Source organism: Pseudophryne corroboree, chromosome 9, assembly GCF_028390025.1.
Source record: "Pseudophryne corroboree isolate aPseCor3 chromosome 9, aPseCor3.hap2, whole genome shotgun sequence".
Classification (NCBI taxonomy): Eukaryota; Metazoa; Chordata; class Amphibia; order Anura; family Myobatrachidae; genus Pseudophryne; species Pseudophryne corroboree.
The window spans coordinates 95176896-95202218 of record NC_086452.1 but is presented as its reverse complement, the minus strand read 5'-3'; the positions used below and the strand labels follow the sequence as shown (position 1 = coordinate 95202218).

The following is a 25323-nucleotide window of genomic DNA, read 5'->3' as shown; positions in this document are numbered from 1 at the left end:
TTTGGGCAATGTGGTTAGATTTTGTTTTGGAAATGTTATTTATTATGCTTATGTGTGGTATGGATTGTAAATGCAAATGTATAACCCCAGCAGTTGCATTCTAGGTAGAGCAAAGATGTTGTAAGTGTCAGATAGGACATTTTTCTGATACTGATACCATAGCTTTAAGAAGAATGAAGAGGTAAAGCCAGAACTGAATGTCTGTTCTAAAACACAGCGATACAATCTTCATTCCACATGTTAAAGAGTGCAGTGAGCCAGGAAGTGTGCACTTTAATAGGCATACAATAAATTACACAAGAAACGAGTTATACAAGTTTAGATGTAAGTGGTGACTGTAAAAGAAGAATCAAACAACAACAAAATACATCATTTTAAGCATACTTGTTATCGACATACTACTGGGGGCCATTTTGAGGTCACTGGTGGCCAGTGAACAAATAAGCTTTATGAATACTGAATTAACAAAATGGCTGCCACCACTGTGAGGGTTGCACTTTAGTGATTACCTCTTTCTAATTTTATCAAGATACCTCTGCCCATGTAGCAAAAAGGTGTTTTATATGACAAAACTGACTTGAATGCATAGGTACTGCCTCCAAGCCAATAGTAACATGCTGTAATGGAAGACAGAATGCATTTTATATTCATGTTGGAAACAAAACCCCTAATCTGGATCAGACTGCCATCGTGGGGCAACAATTAAATCATACCCCTGTCACACCTAGCCCCTGACTGCAAATATTGCTGGGGCAACCCAGGTCCTGGCTTAGTGTGAAAGGGACTACCTGGGTTCGGTGCACCAGGAATTCGACTCGGGACTGACCCAGGTACTCTGCAGTGACAGAGCGTGCCCCACTTCATTAGACCTGAGTCATGCTAAAAGTAGGAGAGAGCCAGATCATACAATAAGTTGGACGAGGACAGTCAACATATAGTGTGTACCCTCAAATACACCCAATTTATAGTTTGAATAATTGGGTGGTCGCAACGTCCTATTGGATGTTATGCACGTCCAACGGGATGATGCCACCGATGACGCAGGTCTGTTACTTGTAACAATACATCACATCGCCATATGGCGGATTATATAGTGTGTACGGTACATCGCATCGCTGGGTATCACCGTCATTCAGGTATGTACAAAGCTTAAGTAGAGTTAGCGAGCAGATGGCGATATTGCTTAGTTGGGGCCGTTCTTCACCATCATAGTTTATCTGTCCTCTTTTCTCTCTTCCCATATACTTAATTATAATACTTACCCCTTTTTCCCCACACAAATATGCTTTAGTGTCATTAAGGTTATTTTCATGTTGTGTACTTGCAAACAGGAGTGGTCTGACATCAGACGATAGGGAATTCATGTAAATTAGTATATTGGAGCATAGGTAGAGGGCAAATGGATAACAATATATTTACTTTCTAGATTTTGTATGTTTATTTTTGTACTGCTTTCCCTGTTGTTAAAATAAAGAGTGTGTATATAAGACTGGGTAACACACTAGACAATGTGTACCCAGATCTAGATCAGTGCCGACAGGACCAGGGATGCGGCAAGTGCATACACATGCTGGGTCCGACGGGGTGATGACACGTGTCATGCTGCATTCTGCGTTGGCCAGCGACCCACGGGAGTGTGCACATCATGTGTACACACTAGATTATGTACCCGATATGTCGTTCCGATCTGCATCAGAACAATATATCAGATGATATATCATATAAGTGGTCATTCCGAGTTGATCGCTCGCTAGCTGTTTTTAGCAGCCGTGCAAACGCTATGCCGCCTCCCACTGGGAGTGTATTTTAGCTTCGCAGAAGTGCGAACGAAGGGATCGCAGAGCGGCTACAAAAAAAAATTGTGCCGATTCAGAGTAGCTCCAGACCTACTCCTAGCTTGCGATCACTTCAGACCATTCAGTTCTGGATTTGACGTCACAAACACGCCCTGCGTTCGCCCAGCCACGCCTGCGTTTATCCTGGCATGCCTGCATTTTTTTTAAACACTCCCTGAAAACGGTCAGTTGACACCCAGAAACGTCCTCTTCATGTCAATCACTCTGCGGTCAGCAGTGCGACTTAAATGCATCGCTAGACCCTGTGCAAAACTACATCAGCAGCTGTGAAAGTACGTTGCGCGTGCGCATTGTGCCGCATACGCATGCGCAGAGGTGACGTTTTTTCGCTTCATCGCTGCGCAGCGAACATTTTCTGCTAACGATCAACTCGGAATGACCCCCATAGTGCGTACCAAGCTTAGCTTGTTAAATAAAATATTTCTTGGGGTCTCCGATACTTGCTGGAGATGCCCACAAAAGCTGGGTACACAGCTCCATATTAGGTGGGAGAGAAGTAAGAATGCCAAATTGCTTTCTCAGAAATATTTAAAATACCCGCTCTAATATATATTGTAAACGCCTGCACCTCTTATTACCATATCCCATGAATGTGCGCTATACATCGCAAAACACTGCATCCCATAAGAGAAAACAATACACCCACACATTATCTGAGTTCCAAAGCTCATTGATGTATATATTTGTTATTAAAAAGGATATGGATTCAATATATATTACAAAGTACAGTATACCTATAGTTACATGGTTACAGTCACACAGTAAGCAGTTAGAACATACAATTACATACAGTTATATGCCATTACATACAGTTTCGGTTACATGCCAGCGATACAATTACCATTCCTTCCAATGCAGCTTATATCTCCCTCTCTCTGTAAGTAAACACAGGAACTGAACTGCCAACAACTCCTCCATCATCCTCTGAGACCAAAAAGCAAGTAACTGACCTCCTGTGTGGTCATCTTATGTCTCATCTAGTTTCTGGGGGAGGGGACTCATGATGAGTCACCAGTTCCTTTGTGTATGGTAATCAGATTCAGCCTTGAAGACATCCAAAGGGCTTGCATGAGTTTCCTGTTTGGAATATCTATTGTTCTAATAAAAGTGATTTTAGCTTTTATACATTCAATCATAATTATCCGCTGCAATGTCCTACAACTTAATAACAAGTATCAAATGAATCTACACATTAAGCTGGTTGTTTTAATAGTAAACATGACTGGTCTATCTTGTTTAGTTCAAATAATACACATTCATGACATTACTTCATTAGATAATTTTAAATCATCATGATGTCTGGCGCTTGATATTATTATAATTATGTACTGCATGAAATAAGGGTCGAATCCATCTCTGTGGCATGTCTGTGTAAATGCGTGGGTTACCATATATTGCTGTGCTCGCTGCGCTTATTTGCAAGTATAGCGCCTTATATGTGTGTAGTTTGTATGTTCTCTTTATGTAATATTTTTGACTTCGACAGAAGGTATTAACCTTTGGCAAGAATTCATGGGAGTCGAGTTCCCACTACCCCTTGTTTTTGCATATTAAAGATCACAACACCCCAATTTCAAAGTATACATAAAGGTAGTGCCTCGTCCAGATGGCTGTGTAAATGATGTGCGTCTCTTCCTTTGTCACAAACAGGCTTTAGAAACTGGAAAAGGTGACCCCTTGATACTGAACCGTCTGGCAAAAATATTTCATTTCCTGGGGAAGCAAGAAATGGCCATCGGAATCTGTAACATGGCACTCGATGTTCTGCTAGACCCAAAACTGAACTGGCAGGCTTACTGCACACGCTCCCAGGTAAACCAGATCTGTATTTTTGCCTTCACCTGATACTCCATTGCACTCATATAACCCTGTAACCGTTTCCACCGGGAACGGTAACTGAGGTCCGCATTACAATTTACAGCTACAGGTTGAGTATCCCATATCCAAATATTCCGAAATACGGAATATTCCGAAATACGGACTTTTTTCAGTGAGAGTGAGATAGTGAAACCTTTGTTTTTTGATGGCTCAATGTACACAAACTTTGTTTAATACCCAAAGTTATTAAAAATATTGTATTAAATGACCTTCAGGCTGTGTGCATAAGGTGTATATGAAACATAAATTAATTGTGTGAATGTACACACACTTTGTTTAATGCACAAAGTTATAAAAAATATTGGCTAAAATTACCTTCAGGATGGGTGTATAAGGTGTATATGTAACATAAATGCATTCTGTGCTTAGATTTAGGTCCCATCACCATAATATCTCATTATGGTATGCATTTATTCCAAAATACGGAAAAATCCGATATCCAAAACTCCTCTTGTCCCAAGCATTTTGGATAAGGGATACTCAACCTGTACTAGAATCCAGGCTAACGTCTTTGGCACCCAGGTGGTTTAGAACATTGCATTTTCCAACCATAAAACCATTTCATCACCATTTGTAAGGCACCAAACTCTGCAGAGCTGAACAGTTAGACAATTATATTAAATAAAACTGCACATAAAAAAAAAAAGGACAGATAAGGACGACGAAAGAGGCGCAGACCAGTTCCAAATGGTAGAGAGTCCTGGGGAAGAGGATACTGCTGAGACAATAGAAGGTAAAGGAATACAGGACTAAAGGTGATCGAAGAAGGAGAGAGAGTACTGTACGTAGTATCATGAACGCTTCACAAATTTGCCTGTCATCCATTTGTGCAAACAGTGTCCTTTGATCCTGTGGCCAGACATAAGAGGGAATGGAAAATCCGGTGTCAATTCCACAAAGGAACAATTCATCTATAATAGTGCTTCTATGTGATAGAGAAATTGAGTCCTCATTAACTATATCATCACAGGATGATTTATACAGTACATACGTTTTCTGGTTGGCAAATGGCCTGTTCTAAAACGCATGTGTGCCACAATCCTTAAATTAAGCAAAAAGAGGACAAGAGTAGTAGTGAAGTATTTTTTTTTATTGGTATTATCTGATTTGACTTCCTGTCAACATGAACCACTCACTGCCTGACTAGGCTTTCATTAACATGTTTCTCGTTTAGAAAGAGAAATCATTCAGCTGTGAGTCAGCCCAGTAAGTAATCAGGGTTGACTCACGGCTGAAGTAAAGGTGCTCGCCTCACACACGGAGCTATGTGTCCTCCAATGACACATTGCTAGTGTCGGGACCTGACTGGGTGCCGGCATCGGCAAGTGCCGATGGGGACTCCGGTGGGTGCCGACGGGGACTCCAGTGGGTGCCGACGGGGACTCCAGTGGGTGCTGACGGGACACTGGCAGGTGCGCGCATGGCATCGTTGACATGCCCACACACGGAGCATTTTTAAATGTGTTGTTCCGGTTGGAAACGCCTACATCGTTTGAAAAATCTTACCATGTGTAGGCACCTTAATCAATAATGTGCCAAAACAATTCGGCGTTGACACACAGCTGAGGTAATCAATAATATGCCAAAACAAAATGTAATGCAACCATTTGTCAACATTCATTGGGAACAATAAACTGAAAATAAGTAATGGCATCAGTATTACCCCCTTGCTATATCCATACTCTATGTAACCTGAACTAATCAACTTTCTTCACAAGTCACATAAATAGTTTATCGGAGGTCACCTGTGTGCGGATTATTTGTCGCATGATTACAGAACGGTCTCTGTGAGCTCTCCCAGATAGTGCATTTCCAAGCACAGGAAATGTAAGATGTAAAGAAAGTGTGAATACTGGAAGCAGGCAGCGTCATGGTGTAACATGTAATCATCATCAAACATATGTAATTATCATCATTATCAAAGCTGATAATCAGCTTTACCAACCAACAACTCCCACATTATTATTATTTTTTGCATATTATCCATCAGTGGAAGGCAAACCCAATCATGTGTAGGTAAATCACTGCTATTAGAGCGCAGGAACAGTGTGATGTGGTGCCACATCTGCCACATAGGCCATTGGCTGTAATACGGTCAGTGGCAGTCACATGGTACCATTTGAAAACAACAAAGTTTCATGTGTTGGGCATTTTACTGTTTAAAAAAATAATCCGAGAATATATTTTCCAATGTATTTCAATATGTTCACATTATTTTTGTTTAGATTTTCATCGGGATGTACATACGAGACCTGGAACGGGCAAAGATGGGTTTAGGAGGCCTGCCGGACAGAGATCACCTTGCCAAAGCCAAAGCCAACCTGGACAACGTCATAGATGTGCACCCCTGCCTGAGGACGTACCTGGATATGGGACAAGTAAGTTATACCTACTATCTCTGATACTTACTGTACATACATGCATACACATGCACTGCATTCTGTTCTAAACCCTATACTGTTTATAAAACAGAAAGACCTTTGCTATCGGCAATAACAATAATAATATACCAGTGGTTCTCAAACTGTGTGCCATGGCACCTGGGGTGCCTCAGAGCACTTGCATGGGTGCCTTGGATTGGTGGTCCAGGACCAATTGAAATCATTTATGGTCAATGTAATAGGCAAAACCAGTGCTGGTGGCAATCAGTCATAAAACGTATGTGGACAAACAGAAGCGAATCTTGTCCCTCCCCACACAATTGAACCTAAGGTTAACATATAAACACAATTTACGTAATTTAATATTTCTTTCTAAAGTTCTCAATAAGAAACTTTTGGCCTAGGGGTGCTGTGAAAAACATTCCAATGCTCTAGGGCGCAGTGATTTAAAAAAGTTTGGGAACCACTGTAATAATAGGATTTTAATATCTACCGGTAAATCATTTTCTCTTAGTCCGTAGAGGATGCTGGGGTCACATTAGAACCATGGGGTTATAGACGGGATCCGCAGGAGACATGGGCACTTTAAGACTTTGAAAGGGTGTGAACTGCCTCCTCCCTCTATTCCCCTCCTCCAGACTCCAGTTATAGGAACTGTGCCCAGGGAGACGGACATTTCGAGGAAAGGATTTATTGTTAAGGTGAGATTCATACCAGCTCACACCTCAAGTATGCCGCACAACGTGGCATTCAACAGAACACAAGCCAACGGCATGAACAATTGCAGCAACATGCTGACAATAAACGTAACACAATATGTGTGTAACCACAACTAATAACTGCAGATATAGTAAGCACTGGGACGGGCGCCCAGCATCCTCTACGGACTAAGAGAAAAGGTTTACCGGTAGGTATTAAAATCCTATTTTCTCATACGTCCTAGAGGATGCTGGGGTCACATTAGAACCATGGGGTTATACCAAAGCTCTAGAACGGGCGGGAGAGTGCGGATGACTCTACAGTACTGATTGACCAAATTTGAGGTCATCATCGGCCAAGGTGTCAAACTTGCAAAACTAAGCAAAAGTGTTTGATCCCGACCAAGTAGCTGCTCGGCAAAGCTGTAACGCCGAGACCCCCCGGGCAGCTGCCCAGGACGAGCCCACCTTTCTAGTAGAATGGGCCTTCACCGATTTCGGTAGCGGCAAACCTGCCGTGGAATGAGTATGCTGAATCGTACCGCAGAGCCAGCTCGCAATGGTTTGCTTGGAAGCAGGACACCCAATCTTGTTGGGAACATACAGGACAAACAGAGCCTCTGTTCTCCTAATCTGAGCCGTTCTGTCGACATAAATCTTCAAAGCTCTGACCACATACAGAGACTTTGACTCAGTGAAGGCGTCAGTAGCCACAGGCACAACAATAGGTTGGTTCATGTGGAAAGAGGAAACCACCTTCGGTAGAAATTGCTGACGTGTTCTCAATTCAGCTCTATCTTCATAGAAGATCAAATAAGGGCTCTTGTGAGACAAGGCCGCTAACTCAGACACCCGCCTTGCAGATGCCAAGGCCAACAGGATGATCACTTTGCAAGTGAGGAACTTCAACTCCACCTTCTGTAAAGGTTTAAACCAATGTGATTGAAGGAACTGCAACACCACATTAAGATCCCATTGTGCCACTGGAGACACAAATGGAGGTGGATGTACAACACGCCTTTCACGAAAGTCTGAACTTCTGGAAGGGAGGCCAATTGTTTCTGAAAGAAAACCGATAATGCTGAAATCTGTACCTTAATTGAGCCCAATTTTAGGCCCGCATCCACACCTGCTTGTAGAAAATGGAGAAAACGTCCAAGCTGAAACTTTTTTGTAGAAGCCTTCTTGGATTCACACCAAGAAACATATTTTCTCCAAATACGGTGGTAATGTTTAGGCGTTACCCCTTTTCTGGCTTGAATAAGTGTGGGAATTACTTCACTGGGATTTGGCGCTCAACCGCCAGGCCGTCAAACGTAGCCGTGGTAAGTCCTGATACACGCACGGCCCCTGTTGTAACAGTTCCTCGCGCAGAGGAAGAGGCCAGGGATCTCCTATGAGTAATTCCTGAAGATCTGGATACCAAGCCCTCCTTGGCCAGTCTGGAACAATGAGGATCGCCCGAATCTCTGTTCTTCTTATGATCTTTAGAACTTTTGGAATGAGAGGAAGTGGAGGGAATACCTACACCGACCGAAACACCCACGGTGTCACCAGTGCATCCACTGCTATTGCTTGAGGGTCCCTTGACCTGGAACAATATCTCTGAAGCTTCTCGTTGAGACGAGATGCCATCATGTCTACTTGAGGAACTCCCCAACGACTTGTCACCTCTGCGAAGACTTCTTGGTGGAGGCCCCACTCTCCTGGATGGAGATCTTGTCTGCTGAGGAAGTCTGCTTCCCAGTTGTCCACCCCTGGAATGAAAATTGCAGACAGAGCTCTTGCATGTCTTTCTGCCCAGAGGAGAAACCTTGTCACCTCTGTCATTGCCACTGTGCTTTTCGTTCCGCCTTGCCTGTTTATGTACGCGACTGCTGTTATATTGTCCGACTGGATCTGCACGGGATGATCTTGAAGAAGATGTACCGCTTGTAGAAAGCCGTTGTAAATGGCTCTCAATTCTAGCACATTTATGTGAAGGCAGGCTTCCTGACTTGACCATTTTCCATGGAAGCTTTCCCCCTGAGTGACAGCTCCTCAGCCTCGGAGACTTGCCTCTGTGGTTACCAGGACCCAGTCCTGAATCCCGAACCTGCGTCCCTCTAGTAGGTGAGAACTGTGTAGCCACCACAGGAGCGAAATCCTGGCTTTTGACGACAGGATTATCTTCCGGTGCTTGTGTAGGTGTGATCCGGACCACTTGTCCAACAGGTCCCACTTTAACACTCTGGCATGGAACCTGCCAAACTGAATGGCCTCATAGGCCGCAACCATCTTCCCCAGCAACCAAATGCATTGATGGATTGACACTCTTGCTGGTTTCAGAACTTGTTTGACCAGACTCTGGATCTCCAGAGCCTTTTCCACTGGAAGAAAAAACTCTCTGAAGTTCTGTGTCCAGTATCATTCCCAAAAACGGCAATCTCGTTGTTGGAAGTAACTTTGACTTTGGCAAGTTTAGGAGCCAACCATGTTGTTGAAGAACTGTCAGGGAGAGTGCAATGTTTCGCACCGACTGGTCCCTGGATCTCGCCTTTATCAGGAGATCGTCCAAGTACGGGATAATAGTGACTCCTTGTTTGCGAAGAAGTACCATCATTTCCGCCATCACCTTAGTGAAAATCCTCGGAGCCGTGGATAAACCAAACGGCAACGTCTGAAACTGGTAATAACAATCCTGAATCGCAAATCTCAGGAAAGCCTGATGCGTAGGATAAAAGGGAACATGTAAGTAGGTATACTTTATGTCCACCGAAACCATGAAATCACCTTCCTACAGACTGGAGATCACTGCCCTGGGAGATTCCCTTTTGAATTTAAACTTCTTCAGGTAGAAATTTAGGGATTTCAGGTGTAGGATTGGCCTGACCGAGCCGTCCGGCTTTGGAACCACGAAAAAGCTTGAATAAAAGCCTTCTCCCTGTTGTGACGGGGGAACCAGGATAATGACTTGATTCTGACACAACTTTTTTTTTTTTTTTTTTGCTTCGCATACTACCTAGCTATTCGGAGGAGAAACTGGTAAGACCGATTTGAAAAATCGGCGAGGGGGAACGTCTTGAAACTCCAGTTTGTACCCTTGGGACACTCTATGTAAAACCCACGGGTCCAGGCCCGAACGAACCCAGAACTGACTGAACAGTTTTAGATGCGCCCCCACCGGTGCGGACTCTCGCAAGAGAGGCCCAGCGTCATGCCGTGGATTTGGCAGAAGACGGGGAAGACTTCTGCTCCTGCGAACCCGTCAAGGCTGGTGATCTTTTACCTTGTCCCCTTCTTCTACTAGCAAGGAAGGGAGAGCCTCGCCGTCTTTTGTATTTAATGGGCCGAAAGGACTGCATCTGATAGTGGTGTGTTTTTCTTTTGTTGTTGAGGAACATAAGGTAAAAAGGATGACTTACCCGCGGTAGCCGTAGGTACCAAATCATCGAGGTCGTCCCCAAACAAGACACCACCCTTGTATGGGAGAGACTCCATATTTCACTTGGAGTCCGCATCAGCATTCCATTGGTGAGCCCACAATGCTCGCCTAGCCGAGACCGCTATGGCATTTGGCCTTTGATCCCAAAAGGCCAAAATCTCTTGCAGTTTCCCTGAGGTACGCCGCAGCGTCCTTGATATAACCCAGCGTCAAGAGGATGCTACCTTATCCAGAGCATCTATATCAGATGACAAGTTATCTGCACACTTTTCAATAACACTACTCACCCACGCCGATGCAATGGCAGGTCTGAGTAGCGTACCTGTGGTCGCATAAATGGATTTAAAGTAGTTTCTTGTTTACGATCTGCTGGGTTCTTAGGAGCCGCCGTGCCCGGTGCTGGCAGAACCACCTTTTTAGACAACCGTGACAGGGCCTTGTTTGCAACTTTCCGTCAGGACTTTTCCAAACTTTTTCAAACAGAGCATTCAGGTCATGAGAGGGAGGAAACGTTACCTACGGTTTCTTCTTTTTATACATACAGACCCGTTTATCAGGAACCTGCAGGGTTCTCAGTGATAGGCAACACATCTTTAATAACCACAATCATGTACTGCAGGGGTGGGGAACCTTTTTTCTACCGAGGGCCATTTGGATATTTATAAAATCCTTCGGGGGTTCATACAAAAATTCTCAACTTAAAAAATGACTCTGCCCCCCAGTAGGTCTGCCCCTTAGAGGTACTGTGTGTGCATGCCAGAGGCGCACGCGCCAAAAAAATGGGTGTGGCCAGTTAAAATGGGACGTGATACACATATGCCCCCAATAGTGCAGTGCCAGATCCACAATTGCCCCCATAGTGCCAGGTATACAAATGCCCCCACAGTGCCAGGTATACAGATGCCCCCACAGTGCCAGGTATACAGATGCCTCGACAGTGCCAGGTATACAAATGCCCCTCACAGTGCCAGGTATACAGATGTCCCCACAGTGCCAGGTATACAAATGCCCCTCACAGTACCAGGTAAACAGATGCCCCCACAGTGCCAGGTAAACAGATGCCCCCACAGTGCCAGGTATACAAATGCCCCCACAGTGCCAGGTATACAAATGCCCCTCACAGTGCCAGGTATACAGATGTCCCCACAGTGCCAGGTATACAGATGCCCCCGCAGTGCCAGGTATACAGATGCCCCCACATTGCCAGGTATACAAATGCCCCTCACAGTGCCAGGTATACAGATGCCCCTCACAGTGCCAGGTATACAGATGCCCCTCACAGTGCCAGGTATACAAATGCCCCCACAGTGCCAGGTATACAAATGCCCCTCACAGTGCCAGGTATACAGATGCCCCTCACAGTGCCAGGTATACAGATGCCCCTCACAGTGCCAGGTATACAGATGCCCCCCACGGTGCCAGGTATACAGATGCCCCCCACAGTGCCAGGTATACAGATGTCCCCACAGTGCCAGGTATACAGATGCCCATCACAGTGCCAGGTATACAGATGCCCCTCACAGTGCCAGGCATACAGATGTCCCCACAGTGCCAGGTATACAGATGCCCCCACAGTGCCAGGTATACAGAAGCCCCTCACAGTGCCAGGTATACAGATGCCCCCACAGTGCCAGGTATACAGATGCCCCTCACAGTGCCAGGTATACAGATGTCCCCACAGTGCCAGGTATACAGATGTCCCCACAGTGCCAGGTATACAGATGTCCCCACAGTGCCAGGTATACAGATGCCCCCCCGTCCCTTGTCCCCCCTGTGCTGCTTACCGCTCCTTTCGGCGGGGACACGGAGGAGAGCGCGGCTATGTTGGGCGGCGGCGTGTAGGACTTGAAACCAGCCGCCGGTTCGAGAGCCAATCAGAGCTCGCGGACCGGCAGCCGCGGCTCCTGATTGGCTGCCGGTCCGCGAGCTCTGATTGGCTCACGAACCGGCGGCTGGTTTCAAGTCCTACATGCAGCCGCTCCCACCCGACAGCCGCGCTCTCCTCCCTGTTCTGACAGCTGAGACACGCTGCCGCCGGACTGAGCGGCGGCGTGTCTCACTGAGAAGCGGGTGGGCCGGAGCAAACCAGGGGTCCTAGATCAATACATCCTCCACAGATTTTTACTAATCTCTTACTGATATGCTCCATATGTGCATTCAAGACATTCACCCAGTCAAGAGACGGCGGTGCCGACACGGTCACCCCCTCATACGTCTGTGTCCCTAATATAGCTTCCTCCTGGGAAGAGCACTCAGCCTCAGACATGTCGACAGACGTGTACCAAACACCAACAGACACACCGGGCTTATAGGAGGCAGACCCACAGTAATACTGTCAGATGGACACAGAGAGGATTTTTGCCAGCTCACAACCCAGCGCAATCATACAAAGCCTGTGAATAGAATCATGATAACAGACTTGCAGCGCTTTTACTCTGAAATACACTGCCCAATTTACACTGTGCCCCCCCTTTTTTTAGCACCCTGATACTTGTGTCAGCAGTGAGGGAGGACCAGCGGCTCCGCAGCATGGAGGAGAAAATGGCGCTGAGCTGTGCTGGCCGAGTGAGGAAGAAGTCCCGCCCCCGTAACGGCGCGCTTCTTCCCGCTCTTAAATAAATAATTCATGTCTCTGGCGGGGGTAGGACAGTGCCTAGGCACTAATTTCCCATTCTGCCAGCCAAAACAGAGGAATTATACATGCTGCCCAGAGCGCCCCCCCCCCCCACGCCCTGCACCCTGCAGTGCCTGTGAAACTGGAGCATGGCGCGCAGAGTTCTTGCCCGCCGTGCGGTACCTCATAAAGCCGTCACTGAAGAGAAGTCTTCTTTCTTCTGCTACTCACCTGTCTTCTGACTTCTGGCTCTGTAAGGGGGTGACGGCAGGCTGCGGGAGTGAGCATCTAGGTGTACCCAGCGATCAAACCCCCAGGAGCTAATAGTGTCCTGTAGCCAGAAGCAGAGCCTTTGAACTCACTAGTAGTAGGTCATACCTCTCTCCCCTCAGTCCCACAAAGCAGGGAGACTGTTGCCAGCAGTCCTCCCTGAAAATAAAAAACCTAACATAAGTCTTTTCAGAGAAACTCAGTAGAGCTCCCCTGGAGTGCATCCAGTCTCACTGGGCACAATTCTAAAACTGGAGTCTGGAGGAGCGGCATAGAGGGAGGAGCCAGTTCACACCCTTTCAAAGTCTTAAAGTGCCCATGTCTCCTGTGGATCCCGTCTATACCCCATGGTTCTAATGTGACCCCAGCATCCTCTAGGACAGGGGTAGGCAAGGAATTTTTAATGGAGTCCGGATGTTAACTAATTATTTTGATCGAGGTCCAAAAAAACCACAAAATCAAATATCTGGAATGTAAATAATAACAAGCTTTTATTTTGTTGCTGAAACAAGCAATATACTACATTCCTCAAAAGGAATTTTAAGCCTTAAATAAAACTTTACTAGACATTACGAGTCTTTATGTTACTCTTAGGCAGTGATTCAGGTTGGTTTGCAAAAGCAAACTCCTTCTTTAATGGACAAAACCATGGGGGTAATTCAGAGTTGATCGTAGCAGCAAAATTGTTAGCAGTTGTGCAAAACCATGGGGGTAATTCCAAGTTGATCGCAGCAGGAATATTTTTAGCAGTTGGGCAAAACCATGTGCACTGCAGGGGAGGCAGATATAACATTTGCAGAGAGAGTGAGATTTGGGTGTGGTGAGTTCAATCTGTTATCTAAATTGCAGTGTAAAAATAAAGCAGCCAGTATTTACCCTGCACAGAAACAAAATAACCCACCCAAATCTAACTCTCTCTGCAAATGTTATATCTGCCCCCCCTGCAGTGCACATGGTTTTTCCCAACTGCTAAAAAATTTCCTGCTGCGATCAACTTGGAATTACCCCCCATGTGCACTGCAGGTGTGGCAGATATAACATTTTGTAATCTTATGTATACGATGACTTCTTTACTCCCAAGGTGTAAGAATTAATTGCGTCCCAAACCCCTACAGTGGAGCGCAGTATCTTTTCTTGTGCAATACAGACACGAAATATGTTTCAAAATATGACTGCTCACCCTTATGTACAAAGCCCGCGTACGTGGGGACGGGCAGGCCGCAATCCGTAGACGCACTAGAAAGTGCCTCCCGGCTCCGCCGCCTGGTAGCTTGGTTTCCTCTTGAGAGGGTGAGTCCCCTGGGTGCGGGGGCTGGGTCCAGTCGGGGCTCCTCCACGCTGTGGTGTGGTGCGCGGGATCCACTCAGCGCCTCAGCCTCCATCAGTCCCGTGACGCCGCGTCAGCCCGCTCACGTGGGACGCCGCGTCAGCACGCTCTGCAGGGGAAGGAAGATGGACGCTCTTGCCTCTCTGCATCATTACAGTGTGACTGCCATCTTCCTTCCCCTGCCAGTATTTATAATTAGAGTCTATCTTAGATTAGTAAACCGATCCGCTGTTCTGTCCTTTGCGGTCCGGAGATGGACCGCGGTCCGCCAGTTGCCGGTTCCTGCTCTAAGACGTATGAGAAATACTGAAAATCTCAAATCTCTGTGTATGCAGCAAATAATACAAGGGGATTTGGTCATATTTTGATCAAAACATTCAAGCTTGCAGCCAATCGCCAAGTTTGTATAATATATATATATGTGGCATTAATACTGCCATGCAGCTGGTACCATGTACAATATTGGTAAACCCGCGAGCGTGGGCAGATTTCATTCTGATTTGCTTCAAAATATTTGCCTAGTGCTATCATGCCGGCTTTCAGATCAGGTTATAAAAGACCAAGGCCCTCATTCCGAGTTGATCGCTAGCTGCTTTCGGTCGCAGCGCGGCGATTAGGTGAAAAAGCGGCATTTCTGCGCATGCGTACGGGCCGCGGTACGCACGCGTGAAGTACTTTCACACAAAACTATGCAGTTTTACATAAGGTCGAGCGACGCTTTTCAGTCGCTGTGTTGATCGGTGAGTGATTGACAGGAAGTGGGTGTTTCTGGGTGGTAACTGGCCGTTTTCAGGGAGTGTGCTAAAAAACGCAGGCATGAAAGGTAAAAATGCAGGCGTATCTGGGGAAACGGGGGAGTGGCTGGCCGAACGCAGGGCGTGTTTGTGACGTCAAAGCAGGAACTAAACTGACTGAGGTGATGGCAAGGTAGGAGTAGGTCTGGAGCTGCTCAAAAACTGCATGAAAATTTTTACGAGCAGTTCTGCTAACCTTTCGTTTGCACTTCTGCTAAGCTAAGATACACTCCCAGAGGGCGGCGGCCTAGCGTTTGCACTGCTGCTAAAAGCAGCTAGCGAGCAATCAACTCGGAATGAGGGCCCTAGTTAGGTGTAGCTATCAAGCCAGCCCTGTATACACGTTTCCCTCCGTACCGGAGAGGTGACTACATGTAACTGCAACATAACGCTGTGCTGGGCATATACGTATGCTAGTGTAGGGACTTGCAGAATACTGGGGTCCCTTGACGATGGGCTACAAGCTTAAATGTTTTAATCAAAATATGAGAAAATTCTTAATGTTTTTTCTCTAACGTCCTAAGTGGATGCTGGGGACTCCGTCAGGACCATGGGGAATAGCGGCTCCGCAGGAGACAGGGCACAAAAATAAAGCTTTAGGATTAGGTGGTGTGTACTGGCTCCTCCCCCTATGACCCTCCTCCAAGCCTCAGTTAGGTTTTTGTGCCCGTCCGAGCAGGGTGCAATCTAGGTGGCTCTCCTAAAGAGCTGCTTAGAAAAAGTTTTTAGGTTTTTTATTTTCAGTGAGTCCTGCTGGCAACAGGCTCACTGCATCGAGGGACTTAGGGGAGAGAATTTCAACTCACTTGCGTGCAGGATGGATTGGATTCTTAGGCTACTGGACACCATTAGCTCCAGAGGGAGTCGGAACACAGGTCTCACCCTGGGGTTCGTCCCGGAGCCGCGCCGCCGACCCCCCTTACAGATGCTGAAGATTGAAGGTCCGGAAACAGGCGGCAGAAGGCTCTTCAGTCTTCATGAAGGTAGCGCACAGCACTGCAGCTGTGCGCCATTGTTGTCACACACTTCACACCAAGCGGTCACGGAGGGTGCAGGGCGCTGCTGGGGGCGCCCTGGGCAGCAATATTTAATACCTTTATGGCAAAAGAATACATCACATATAGCCATTGAGGCTATATGTATGTATTTAACCCATGCCAGATATCTAAAACTCCGGGAGAAAAGCCCGCCGAAATAGGGGGCGGGGCTTATTCTCCTCAGCACACAGCGCCATTTTCCTGCTCAGCTCCGCTGTGAGGAAGGCTCCCAGGACTCTCCCCTGCACTGCACTACAGAAACAGGGTAAAACAGAGAGGGGGGGCATTTTTTGGCGATATTTTGATATATTTAAGCTGCTATAAGGAACAACACTTATATAAGGTTGTTCCCATATATATTATAGCGCTTGGGTGTGTGCTGGCAAACTCTCCCTCTGTCTCTCCAAAGGGCTAGTGGGGTCCTGTCTTCGATAAGAGCATTCCCTGTGTGTCTGCTGTGTGTCGGTACGTGTGTGTCGACATGTATGAGGACGATGTTGGTGTGGAGGCAGAGCAATTGCCGATAATGGTGATGTCACCCCCCAGGGAGTCGACACCGGAATGGATGGCTTTGTTTATGGAATTACGTGATAATGTCAGCACATTACAAAAATCAGTTGACGACATGAGACGGCCGGCAAACCAGTTAGTACCTGCCCAGGCGTCTCAGACACCGTCAGGGGCTGAAAAGCGCCCTTTACCTCAGTCGGTCGACACAGACCCAGACACAGACACTGAATCTAGTGTCGACGGTGATGAAACAAACGTATTTTCAAGTAGGGCCACACGTTATATGATCACGGCAATGAAGGAGGCTTTGCATATCTCTGATACTGCAAGTACCACAAAAAGGGGTATTATGTGGGGGGTGAAAAAACTACCTGTAGTTTTTCCTGAATCAGAGGAATTAAATGATGTATGTGATGAAGCGTGGGTTAACCCAGATAGAAAAGTGCTAATTTCAAAAAATTATTAGCATTATACCCTTTCCCGCCAGAGGTTAGGGCGCGCTGGGAAACACCCCCTAGGGTGGATAAGGCGCTCACACGCTTATCAAAACAAGTGGCGTTACCGTCTCCTGATACGGCCGCCCTCAGGGATCCAGCTGATAGGAGACTGGAAACTACCCTAAAAAGTATATACACACATACTGGTGTTATACTGCGACCAGCCATCGCCTCAGCCTGGATGTGCAGTGCTGGGGTCGTCTGGTTGGATTCCCTGACTGAAAATATTGATACCCTGGATAGGGACAGTATTTTATTGACTATAGAGCAATTAAAGGATGCTTTCCTTTATATGCGAGATGCTCAGAGAGATATTTGCACTCTGGCATCGAGAGTAAATGCGATGTCCATATCTGCCAGAAGGAGTTTATGGACGCGACAGTGGTCAGGTGATGCGGATTCCAAACGACATATGGAAGTATTGCCGTATAAAGGGGAGGAATTATTTGGCGTCGGTCTATCGGATCTGGTGGCCACGGCAACTGCCGGAAAATCCACCTTTTTACCTCAGACCCCCTCCCAACAGAAAAAGACACCGTCTTTTCAGCCGCAGTCCTTTCGGTCCTATAAGAACAAGCGGACAAAAGGACAGTCATATCTGCCTCGGGGCAGAGGAAGGGGTAAGAGAGGGCAGCAAGCAGCCCCTGCCCAGGAACAGAAGCCCTCTCAGGGTTCTGCAAAGCCCTCAGCATGACGCTGGGGCCTTACAAGCGGACTCAGGAGCGGTGGGGGGTCGACTCAAGAATTTCAGCGCACAGTGGGCTTGCTCACAGGTGGACCCCTGGATCCTGCAGGTAGTATCTCAGGGTTACAGGTTGGAATTCGAGAAGTCTCCCCCTCGCAGGTTCCTAAAGTCTGCTTTGCCAACGTCTCCCTCAGACAGGGCGACGGTATTGGAAGCCATTCACAAGCTGTTTTCTCAGCAGGTGATAGTCAAGGTACCCCTCCTACAACAGGGAAAGGGGTATTACTCCACGCTATTTGTGGTACCGAAGCCGGACGGCTCGGTAAGACCTATTCTAAATCTGAAATCTTTGAACCTGTACATACAAAAATTCAAGTTCAAGATGGAGTCACTCAGAGCAGTGATAGCGAATCTGGAAGAATGGGACTTTATGGTGTCCCTGGACATAAAGGATGCTTACCTGCATGTCCCAATTTGCCCTTCACATCAAGGGTACCTCAGGTTCGTGGTGCAAAACTGTCATTATCAGTTTCAGACGCTGCCGTTTGGATTGTCCACGGCACCTCGGGTCTTTACCAAGGTAATGGCCGAAATGATGATTCTTCTGCGAAGAAGAGGCGTATTAATTATCCCTTACTTGGACGATCTCCTGATAAGGGCAAGGTCCAGAGAACAGCTGGAGGACGGAGTAGCACTAACCCGACTAGTGCTGCAACAACACGGGTGGATTCTGAATTTTCCAAAATCTCAGTTGACCCCGACGACACGTCTGCTGTTCCTGGGAATGATTCTGGACACTGTTCAGAAAAAGGTGTTTCTTCCGGAGGAGAAAGCCAGGGAGTTATCCGAACTTGTCAGGAACCTCCTAAAACCAGGGAAAGTGTCTGTGCATCAATGCACAAGAGTCCTGGGAAAGATGGTGGCTTCTTACGAAGCGATTCCATTCGGCAGATTCCACGCACGAACTTTTCAGTGGGATCTGCTGGACAAATGGTCCGGATCACATCTGCAGATGCATCAGCGGATAACCTTATCGCCACGGACAAGGGTGTCTCTTCTGTGGTGGTTGCAGAGTGCTCATCTGTTAGAGGGCCGCAGATTCGGCATACAGGACTGGGTCCTGGTGACCACGGATGCCAGTCTGAGAGGCTGGGGAGCGGTCACACAGGGAAGAAACTTCCAGGGAGTATGGTCAAGCCTGGAGATGTCTCTTCACATAAATATACTGGAGCTAAGAGCGATTTACAATGCTCTAAGTCTGGCAAAACCCCTGCTTCAGGGTCAGCCGGTGTTGATCCAGTCGGACAACATCACGGCAGTCGCCCACGTAAACAGACAGGGCGGCACAAGAAGCAGGACAGCAATGGCAGAAGCTGCAAGGATTCTTCGCTGGGCGGAAGATCATGTGATAGCACTGTCAGCAGTATTCATTCCGGGAGTGGACAACTGGGAAGCAGACTTCTTCAGCAGACACGATCTACACCCGGGAGAGTGGGGACTTCATCCAGAAGTCTTCCACATGATTGTGAACCGTTGGGAAAAACCAATGGTGGATATGATGGCGTCCCGCCTCAACAAAAAACTGGACAGGTATTGCGCCAGGTCAAGAGACCCTCAGGCAATAGCTGTGGACGCTCTGGTAACACCGTGGGTGTACCAGTCAGTGTATGTGTTCCCTCCTCTGCCTCTCATACCAAAAGTACTGAGAATTATACGGCAAAAGGGAGTAAGAACGATACTAGTGGCTCCGGATTGGCCAAGAAGAACTTGGTACCCGGAACTTTAAGAGATGCTCACGGAGGATCCGTGGCCTCTACCTCTAAGACGGGACCTGCTTCAGCAGGGACCGTGTCTATTCCAAGACTTACCACGGCTGCGTTTGACGGCATGGCGGTTGAACGCCGAATTCTAAGGGAAAAAGGCATTCCGGAAGAGGTCATTCCTACACTGGTAAAAGCCAGGAAGGAGGTGACTGCACAACATTATCACCGCATTTGGAGAAAATATGTTGCGTGGTGTGAGGCCAGGAAGGCCCCCACGGAGGAATTTCAACTGGGTCGATTCCTACATTTCCTGCAAACAGGATTGTCTATGGGCCTCAAATTGGGGTCCATTAAGGTTCAAATTTCGGCCCTGTCGATTTTCTTCCAGAAAGAATTGGCTTCAGTTCCTGAAGTCCAGACTTTTGTAAAAGGAGTACTACATATACAGCCCCCGGTTGTGCCCCCAGTGGCACCGTGGGATCTTAATGTAGTCTTGGATTTTCTCAAATCCCATTGGTTTGAGCCGCTCAAATCGGTGGAGTTGAAGTATCTTACATGGAAAGTAACCATGCTACTGGCCCTGGCTTCAGCCAGGAGAGTATCAGAATTGGCGGCTTTATCATATAAGAGCCCATATCTGATTTTCCATACGGACAGGGCAGAACTGCGGACGCGTCCTCATTTTCTGCCTAAGGTGGTGTCAGCGTTTCACCTGAACCAGCCTATTGTGGTGCCTGCGGCTACTAACGATTTGGAGGATTCCAAGTTGTTGGACGTGGTCCGGGCATTGAAAATATATATTTCAAGAACGGCGGGAGTCAGAAAGTCTGACTCACTGTTTATATTGTATGCACCCAACAAGATGGGTGCTCCTGCTTCTAAGCAGACGATTGCTCGTTGGATTTGTAGCACAATTCAACTTGCACATTCTGTGGCAGGCTTGCCACAACCTAAATCTGTCAAGGCCCATTCCACAAGGAAAGTGGGCTCATCCTGGGCGGCTGCCCGGGGGGTCTCGGCATTACAACTCTGCCGAGCTGCTACTTGGTCAGGGGCAAACACGTTTGCAAAATTCTACAAATTTGATACCCTGGCTGAGGAGGACCTTGAGTTCTCTTATTCGGTGCTGCAGAGTCATCCGCACTCTCCCGCCCGTTTGGGAGCTTTGGTATAATCCCCATGGTCCTGACGGAGTCCCCAGCATCCACTTAGGACGTTAGAGAAAATAAGAATTTACTTACCGATAATTCTATTTCTCGTAGTCCGTAGTGGATGCTGGGCGCCCATCCCAAGTGCGGATTGTCTGCAATACTTGTACATAGTTATTGTTACAAACAAATTCGGGTTGTTATTGTTGTGAGCCGTCTGTTCAGAGGCTCCTACGTTTGTCATACTGTTAACTGGGTTCAGATCACAAGTTATACGGTGTGATTGGTGTGGCTGGTATGAGTCTTACCCGGGATTCAATATCCTTCCTTATTGTGTACGCTCGTCCGGGCACAGTATCCTAACTGAGGCTTGGAGGAGGGTCATAGGGGGAGGAGCCAGTACACACCACCTAATCCTAAAGCTTTATTTTTGTGCCCTGTCTCCTGCGGAGCCGCTATTCCCCATGGTCCTGACGGAGTCCCCAGCATCCACTACGGACTACGAGAAATAGAATTATCGGTAAGTAAATTCTTATTATTTGCTACATACACACTGATCTGCAGTATATTATATTATAGTTAGCACTGATTGCAATTGACTTTGTGTTTTGGAAACATATATGGCATTAATACTGCCACGCAGCTGATACCATGTACAATATGGGTAAACCTGAGAGCAGGCATATTTCTTTCCTATACTGTTCATATCTGTCAGAATAAACTATGGATAAGATGCATGTACAGGTGTCTGATTAATCCAATAGTGTTGTATCCTGAAGATCTATTTCATGCAATCACTTTGCCAACAATTACTAGCATTAAGCCTTTTTCAGAGGTGGATGCTAGATCAATTTTTTGCAGTTGTTGTTGTTGTTGTTTTTTCTTTTTAATCAGCAGATTTGCAGGCTGGTTCTAGTAAACTGAGGGGCCTTTCAAGGTTGGCAGAACTGTATTTGCTGAACATGATCTGCAAATCACTGAAATATATCTATAATGTACAGTATGGGTGGATTGGGGAATCTTTAAATCTGGTAAAAAGTCTCAGAATCTGCAGGTTTTTTTTTGTTGGTATGGTTATGTTTGGGGACCTTAAATCACCAGGCCTAGGCAAGGCTTCTCTGATACTGGTGGTCCCCAATGCTACATGATAATAGCACCCACTCTGGGTCATATAATTGCTTGTTATGCTTTCAACAGATGATGCAATCTTGTAACATGCACACATCCAGATTTCCTGATAAAACAGAAGACTAAATGGATTCCTCTCAACTACTTACAGTGCCTTGTAACATACTTACCGACTTTGTATTTCTCCTCTCTGGGAGAAGCCCGGAGTGTTCTCCCAGCCACGCCTGCGTTTTTTCGAACACTCCCTGAAAACAGTCAGTTGACACCCAGAAACACCCTCTTCCTGTCAATCACTCTGCGGCCAGCAGTGCGACTGAAAAGCTTCGCTAGACCTTGTGTGAAACTACATAGTTTGTTGTAATAGTACGACGCACATGCGCATTGCACCGCATGCGCAGAAGTGACTTTTTTTTGACTGATCGCAGCGCAGCGAATGAAATCTGCTAGTGAACAACTCGGAATGACCCCCTCTACCCCAACCTTTCTGATATAAAAACAATTTTTTCACAAATTAATTATTAAACTTGACTAATCTTATAGAACCTGGCTTATTTAGAATGATCCCTACAGTATTTTAATGCCCACATTTATCAAGCCTTGGAGAGTGATAAATAGCACAATGATAAAGTACCAACCAATCAGCTCCTGTCGTTTTTCAAACACAGCCTGTGACACGTCAGTTAGGAGCTGATTGGCTGGTACTTTATCGCCGTGCTATTTATCACTCTCCAAGGCTCGATAAATGGGGGCCTAAGTTTGATTCAAGTTTCTGCAACAAGAAATGTGTATATTATAGCCCTCTTCCACTCGTCATCACTTTCTGTTGTACTTATGTTTGCTTATTGTATTCCTTTAGTGACTTGCTAATTGATACCTCTTATTGCGCAGTAACTTTGGCAAAACTCACCTCATTACACTGTGAATATAAGCAGTGCTCTTTCATGAATACTGTATGTTTCTATAGCACCAGACCATTTTTGACATGAATATTAAATGACGTGCTAATATTCTGCCTATAACAATATGATGTCTCTTTATTTGAGGTCTGCTACTACATGGGCGTGGATTCTGTCCAGGAGTTACTTCTAACTGATGAAGATGCCCTGAATAATGCCCTAGTGTGCATTGCTAAAGCCATGGAGTTTGACCCTGGTGATGCCCTCCCTGAGCTGCAGCTACTTAAGGGAAAATGTTTGAGGGCTAAGGGCGAGGAACTGAATGCTATCGAGTGTTTGAAACGGGCTGTTCAGCTGGACAACAAAGGCTCACTGGGCACAGAGACCTTCAGGTGCATCATGGAAGTACTACTTAGCCTACACCACCAGAACAAAATGGATAATGAGACTCTTATTCGGGAAGTGGAATTCTGGGTAAAGGATTCTCTGGAAAAATGTGGTTCTGAAAGTGTCAGCCTGGGGCTGCAGATTGTGTGCAGAAACAACACCGCTGATATTGTCAACCTTTCTAAAGCAATGATTGCAGCCGGGAAAATGGACTTGGTGAAGCTTTTATTTCAGTCTATGAACGTAAATGGCAGGAGAGCTGGACTGAAACCAAGCAGCCGGTCATCTTCCTTCTAATTGACAATAGCACAGGAGAGTCCAGAAATATTGCTGGTGTTGAGATCAGAGATGATAAGCTGAAGAGCAATTGCCCACTAGGGAGAACAGCCTTTAATTCCCCATATTATTGTATGAACTTACTAATAATGTAAACCAACAGGAAGACATACTGTGGCTCTCCGTGCCGGGAGGTGTAGTTGTGTAACAGATGGAAGTCCGTGGCTTGCCGAAACCTACTGTAAATTTTGTTTCTAGACAGCGCTACCATCCAATATTTTTTACATTTTTTTTATTTTACACAGAACAAGTCCCCATATAAAAAGGGGTACAGCATAGGGAGATTCATTACATAATGTGATATCTCAATCAGTGATCAGTAATTTAATGTAATTCTATATGTTAGGACTATATGCCAGTGGGCAGATCCCATTACAAAAAATGCTATATAAAATAAGTAGGATCTCACTGGTAGTGGCGGCAGAAAGAATATAATCTAAAGAGCGAAATCTGCCCATTGGTTCACCAGTTGGATATGTGTGGTCTAGAGCATAGGTTCTCAAACTCGGTCCTCAGGACCCCAAACAGTTCATGTTTTCCAGGTCTCCCCATGGAATTGCAAGTTAAACAATCAGCTCCACTTGTGGATCTTTTAAAATGTATCAGTGAGTAGTGAATAGACCTGTGCACCTGCTGGGTGATCTGGAAAACGTGAACTGTGTGGTGTCCTGAGGACTAAGTTTGAGAACCTCTGCTCTAGAGAACACTCCAGTACGTACCTCTACTTTGTGTCTTCGTCTCATACAATGAGTTTTGCAGATGCTATACAATTTTTTTTTCTTTGTGTGTTGTGCCAAAAGCAAAGGTCAAAATAGCAATTTTGTTCCAGTATGCACGCTATTAAAGTACCATCACCTACCACATATGAGCTTTGTGCTTCTTGCGAGTAGATAAACTGGATTTTGTCTCAGCCTTCGAGAAAATGGCTGATTCCAATGTATGTAAATGACAGCTACATCTTAAGTATCAGTTTGAAAAATTCATCAGATTAACGTCCTGCTGCTCCAAAATGTTTAGGTTATAGGACTGTCACCAAAATTCTCACATTGAGAAAACCTTTAAAGGTCAGCGGTGTTGGGCAGAGGAGCCTGACGGATTAGAACTGGTGCTCTGACATGGATTGCTCTTGCCTTGCTACTCCACTTGTGATGGAGCAGAGTTTTGCGTTAGTTTGTTAATTTCTCCCTGCATTTTATTTTAAACATTTTATGTAAGGGAATAAAGGTTCATGTACTTAATTCAAGTGTTAAATGCATGTATATCTATTACTTACATGTGTTATTTTTTTGTGTCTCACTGTGCAATGGTTGTAACAGTTACTCAAGCTACAGCAGCAATGGAATATCTACAAATTGATCTGGTCACTGTCAATCAGATAATTCAATGAGATGGGAACATCTGCCAGTGCAATGCACAGAGCAAGCGCTACATTAGTCAATTTTCGTGAAACTCCCATTTTACAGTTCATTTCCATCTGTGAATGGGACCATCTTCAGTGCAATGTACACTACATGCCTCATTTGGATTTGGGTGGAAATCAAGAGTGCATATACAGTATGCACTTGGACCAGTTATTTTAAAATGCAAGCACGGGGGTGCGTGGATGGGTGTGTGTGTGGGGGGAGCATTTTTTGCCAAAGCTAAACTTGAACCTTTTAGCTGGATCTAGTCCTAACAGTAAATGAGTCTCTAAA

At 46.1% G+C, this 25323-nt stretch overlaps 1 protein-coding gene across 1 annotated transcript in view; it reads left to right on the top strand.

Annotated features, from left to right (window-relative positions):
- Positions 1 to 24880, top strand: part of TTC22 (tetratricopeptide repeat domain 22) — a 42688-nt gene extending 17808 nt beyond the window's left edge. Inside the window, exons 5-7 of the mRNA XM_063939652.1 lie at positions 3507 to 3668; positions 5960 to 6112; positions 23054 to 24880. Coding sequence (XP_063795722.1) covers positions 3507 to 3668; positions 5960 to 6112; positions 23054 to 23590 — 852 coding nt within the window. The 3' untranslated portion in view covers positions 23591 to 24880. The remainder of the gene's footprint in view (positions 1 to 3506; positions 3669 to 5959; positions 6113 to 23053) is intronic.
- The last annotated feature ends 443 nt before the right edge of the window (positions 24881 to 25323 follow it).